The 5,410-nt window shown below is 44.6% G+C and overlaps 1 protein-coding gene across 2 annotated transcripts; it reads right to left on the bottom strand.

Moving 5' to 3' along the window:
* Positions 1-554: 554 nt before the first annotated feature.
* Positions 555-2,295, bottom strand: LOC112072216 (ras-related protein Rap-2b). 2 transcript variants are annotated; one of them, XM_024139628.2, is made up of 2 exons: positions 1,453-2,295; positions 555-1,075 (listed from the first exon to the last, which is right to left on the bottom strand). In XM_024139628.2, the coding sequence occupies exon 1, from the start codon at positions 2,054-2,056 to the stop codon at positions 1,505-1,507; it is 552 nt and encodes a 183-aa protein (XP_023995396.1). In that variant the 5' UTR covers positions 2,057-2,295; the 3' UTR covers positions 555-1,075; positions 1,453-1,504. The 2 variants fall into 2 exon arrangements, with proteins under 2 accessions (XP_023995396.1, XP_023995397.1); XM_024139629.2 differs by having other exon boundaries at positions 555-1,068.
* Positions 2,296-5,410: the final 3,115 nt, after the last annotated feature.

Raw genomic sequence — 5,410 nt, 5'->3', positions numbered from 1 at the left:
AGAGAAAACAAGAATGTGTCTTAAAAAATGCAATTTGTATTAAAAGTATTTTGAAAACAAAACAGACAGCTGTTAAAAGGCTGGTCTGAAATGAAACTTACAATCGGGTTAGATTTTTCAATGGTACATCACATTTTCTTTTAAAAACAAACATAGAATTCATTTGATTTAAGTGGTCTGGAAGAAGCGTTTGGTGTGGTTAAGTCAAGTGGTTCCAGTACCTGTGTATTTCATTTTACATTTGGCCAAACCCATGAGAGAAATTGCAAAAAAAAACATAGTTTTCAATAAGGCCAAAAAAAAAAGACAACCACCATTCCTTTATCAAAAGGCTTTTTGTTTCATTGTTTCTTCTTCTCCCACCCCCAAGAGATTATCCAGAGCAACAGTTAAGAACTTTGTGGATTGCCATGTGGGATTCTTGTGGACACTCTGGTTGGCACTGAATTTGAACAGCTGATTTGTTTTGGAAAGGCACTCGATGCAAGGGTGGTCGGGTCGCCGTCCGTCCGTCACTAAAGTAAGGTCCTCGCACACGTTGAAGGAGAGAGGGAGAAAAGTGGGTGACACTCGTCATAACACTCCACAAAAATGCTGTCCAATTCTAACATCATTGACTTTGAAAAATATCAACTTTGTGTGTGGTGGCCACAGAACATGACTCCATGAGGGTGGGAGAAATGTCACCGAACACTCAACTCCCCCAAAAAACAACAAGTGTGCAGCAATTAATAAAATATACATTTCTAGTCATCTCCACTTTTCATAAAAGAAATATCCATAGCGTTTCAGGTCCCAGTCTCAAAGTCTTTGCCGTTGGGGATGTGTTACAGTTGAGTGTGCAAGAGACCGGGGTTTCTAACTCAGCTGATCTCTGTATCTGACATTTATGTTGACATCAATGGTGTACATTGAGTTGCTGCAAAGATACTCCGGCCGAGCGGAATTCCTGAAGAGTGGCCCCGCCCTCCCTGCTTGGCCACTCCCCTCCTCCCCTGTGGAATTCCTCCCCTCATTCTGTCCAAGACCAGGGTGAGCCACGAAGAAGAACTCAACAGTATAGCCTCCCTGCAACCTCCAAACACAAAAAATATATATGGTGAAATAGAACGTCCGTTTGCGTTGAACGATTCAGAGAACATCTCAACATTGCACCGGGCAAACTGTTTTCCAAGGATGCAAGTGCCAGTTTGAAATTGTAACTATTTTCCCAGAACATTCAAGTATTCTGCCATGTAAACAATGGTATCGATGAGATTTCTGTATTTTCTAAGCGTSTGTAACACATAGTAAGTAGTACGACACTTTCCAATACTAATGACAGTTAACAACAAAGTATTGTTCAAAATGTTAACACCAAAGTATTGTCTGTTTTTGTCTTCAAGCTAAACTTGTTAGTTCTCGATTCTTGTTGGTTTAACTTTACATTAATATTAGGAATGGCTAACTCACCATTTGCAAACTTAAAAAATGCGATTTTTTTCTCTCCACTCAGATTCTCCTTTTAAATAATAACACAGGACGCGCAGCACTGGTCGTCTCCACCTGGTGCTGAAGCATAGTTCATCTGTCTGACAATCTCTGCAAACAGTTCGTCCACCGAGCCTTTATTTTTGGCTGAAGTTTCCATAAACGGGCAATTCCACTCATCCGCCAGCGCTTTCCCCTCCCCGGATGAGACCTCCCTCTCGCCCTCCAGGTCCACTTTATTCCCGACCAGAATCATCGGCACCCTCTCGTTCCGTTTCACTCGGATGATCTGATCCCTCATTGGTTTGATGTCTTGGAAGCTTTGTTGGTTGACCAAGCTGTAGACTAGGATGAAGCCCTGCCCGTTTTTGATGTACAGGTCTCGCATGGAGGCAAACTGCTCGGTCCCCGCTGTGTCCAGAATCTCCAGAACGGAAGGAGATGAGTCCACCTCGATCTCCTTTCGGTAGAAATCCTCTATCGTGGGATCATATTTCTCTATAAAGGATCCAGTTACGAACTGCACAGTCAATGCGGATTTGCCAACTCCGCCGGATCCGAGCACCACTACTTTGTATTCTCTCATGGTTCTGAAAACAGTCCCCTCTCGTCTCTGATTCCTCTCGAAAGCGCTCCCCGTCCGCTAGCAGCCCTGCTGTATTTCAAACCGAAGGTAGCGACGCCGTTGTGCCTCTGGACGTAGTTTTTAGCCCAAATCCGCAAGTTCAGTGTGAGAGTAGGGTGGGTTCCGACCGTGACCCAGCATTAGAAATGTGACATGTTGAGCTCCACCGCTTTTTGAACCTTGTGCAATGTCTGTGTTCGTGGAGTGGCCACCGCGCGCTCTCTTCCTGCCCACAGTACGTAGCCAACGTGTTCACGTCACAAGCTGAAGAGTTTGCGCTCTGTTTTCTTAAAGGCGCAGACACACACCCTGGCCGCTGTCAAAAAGCATGAGTAGGCCACAGGAAACTGCCACACCTTTGGCATGCGTGCATGAATAAAATTCGAGTMAGAATGTTTGACTCATTGCATTTTTCGGCCTAGGTTGCACACCTCAATCAGACATAGATGTCTGCTTAACCTTGATTTATTTCTTAGCGAATAAACAACGCTGAGTTGGTTCTCTGGTAGGCTCTGACATATTTCTTTCAACCATCCATTGCTTTCAGGTGATATAGCCTGGGCCCTACAGTGGATATAAAAAATAACCAGGGACTATGGCTTCGCCTGGGACTAAATTACTGTTCCCTTAAATATAATATGTATCGGAGAATGTTGTCATTAGTGAGTTACTTATTCACACCATCTTCCGACAGGCACAGTCTCACACCCACCCACATGAGACATTCTGCCACGGACAGTACAGTCCAGCGGACAACCATGTCACGAAACATAGCAGCACTGCATCATAATAATGTGAAACCAATGTGAGACTATTGATTGTTTTCCAGCCTCATCTATCATTTGAGAATATGTTATACAATACAACCCCTTTATTTATCCCTCTGTGCAAGTTATTTTAGTTCTGACCTGGTGTTACCTATGGGGCTGGGGAAGTCTTAACGTTTGGCTCACCTCTCTGTTGGGTTTCTGTGACATGTTACCATTAAGCTGACTGGAACCAGCGTGCTATTGGTCGAGTCATCACAGGTGACTGTGATTGAGCTGACTGGAACCAGCGTGCTATTGGTTGAGTCATCACAGGTGACTGTGATTGAGCTGACTGGAACCAGCGTGTTATTGGTTGAGTCATCACAGGTGACTGCTGGGGGTCATGGAGCACAGAGAGATCACAACAGAACCAGAAGGGTTGGCACATAGCTGTGTGTGTGTGTGTGTGTGTGTGTCTGGGTGTGAGTGAGTGAGGTGAGTGAGGTGAGTGAGTGAGTGAGTGAGTGAGTGAGTGAGTGAGTGAGTGAGTGAGTGAGTGAGTGAGTGAGTGAGTGCACTACATCAGGGAGCAGTCAGTTATGTCATAGTATTGCCTGTCAGGCATTACCCAGGGTTACTTCTGTTAGGGAAACTCCAGAAGGTCATTTACTATATAAAGCTCTCTCTCTTTTTGTCTCTCTCTCTCGCTCTCTGTCTCGCTCTCTCTCTCTCAATTCAGTTCAAAGGGCTTTATTGGCAAGGGAAACATATGTTTACAATGCCAAAGCAAGTGAAATGGTCACACAAGTTCCAAAAGAATAAAGACAAATGTCATATTATGTCTATATATGTCTCTCTTTCTCTCTCTCTCTGTCTGTCTACGTAGGTGTGATTACCACTGTGTAATCAATGGCCGTACGGTATGGGTGCTGCTGATTAGACCTCTGTGACCTCGTCACCTCGGGGCAGAACGAATGAGGGAACGGAATCGGTCAGATCGATACGTTTTTAATCTCACCACACATCCAACACACAGCAGCTGATCTCAGGTTGTTCTGGGTCAGTGAAAACCCGCTGTGATTGGGCGACCCTCTGAGATCACAGATAAAGCTTGTTTGATGATGCCTAGAGGGCAGGGCGCAGTTGCAGAAAACATGTCAGGTGGATATTGCACATAGTTTACAGAATATGAATACACACACGCACACACACACACAGATTAAATTAACTCAAAGCCAGTCATCTCCTCCATTGAGCTACACCAGCCCAGACATGTTTAATTGCTGGTGTTATGTCCAAGCTGATCAGTTGCTGCTGAGACACAGCAGGYCATGGCCCTTACTGGCTCTTCTCAACCTAGGTGTGTGGATTGGCCTGTCCAATGGGGACTGGAGACAATCCAATTCAAAGGCCTTAAAATGATGTAGGAATGTCACACCTTAGTGCCTGGGTGGCCAGTCAGCCATGTCCATTGAGACCAAAGTGGCTTTTCACATGCGAGTGATAATTAGGCCTGTAATTCATAAGCTAATGAGTTGCGTTTCCCAGGTGAGTCTCTGTTAGCAGGTAATTCTTGATGTAATTGGATAATGATGTTTGCTGTCTCACGTGCTGGTCAATGGTGCCTTGGCCTCCTCTCTTCCCTCGGGACCGGTACTACTCACTCGTAGACACACGCAGGCACACACACACACACTTATAAACACGCACACATGGACACACAAACACACACACACACACACACATGGACACACGCACACACACACAAACACGTGTGTCCACACACAGCCTCTGATACATAATGACATGGAACACCCCACATTAACGCATGTCACCACACGTTGCTGTGGGAAACTTGGTTTGTGCGCCGCCAACCACAAAGAAAATCAGTTAAGGCTTTTCTACATAACCTTTGTCTTTGTAAACCCTGTTCTTCTGTAAATCCGTTCTCATGCCATTTCACAGACCACAACCACAACAAAATGGCTTCCTTCTTTGTCAAAAGATAATGTTGTTTCCTTATATGGGATTTTTACTCATATCTAAAACCTTCCTTATTTTCTACTGTCATTGTTCCATTCATACATTTATTCATCATTCATCCATTTATTCATCATTCTTCTGCAGCTTTTCTGACGTGAGAGACTAGAGGCACTGACATCTCTGATTCCACTGTGATCCTGTGAAATACAAATACCATCGCAGCTTTTCTGACGTGAGAGACTAGAGGCACTGACATCTCTGATTCCACTGKGATCCTGTGAAATACAAAYACCATCGCAGCTTTTCTGACSTGAGAGACTAGAGGCACTGACATCTCTGATTCCACTGGGATCCTGTGAAATACAAAYACCATCGCAGCTTTTCTGACGTGAGAGACTAGAGGCACTGACATCTCTGATTCCACTGGGATCCTGTGAAATACAAATACCATCGCAGCTTTTCTGACGTGAGAGACTAGAGGCACTGACATCTCTGATTCCAATGGGATCCTGCTAAATACCAATATAGTAATGACATATCATACTTGACACCAGTGGCGTTGAAGATGAGGGAGGATACTTTT

The sequence above is a fragment of the Salvelinus sp. IW2-2015 genome, unplaced genomic scaffold (assembly GCF_002910315.2).
Source record: "Salvelinus sp. IW2-2015 unplaced genomic scaffold, ASM291031v2 Un_scaffold1857, whole genome shotgun sequence".
NCBI classification, from domain to species: Eukaryota; Metazoa; Chordata; class Actinopteri; order Salmoniformes; family Salmonidae; genus Salvelinus; species Salvelinus sp. IW2-2015.
Note: the sequence above shows the minus strand (reverse complement) of the source record. Positions and strands in the feature narration are given on the sequence as shown.

Excerpts from the sequence above, each read along its gene's own strand:
- LOC112072216 (XM_024139628.2), bottom strand. The coding sequence starts at position 2,056 with ATGAGAGAATACAAAGTAGTGGTGCTCGGATCCGGCGGAGTTGGCAAA.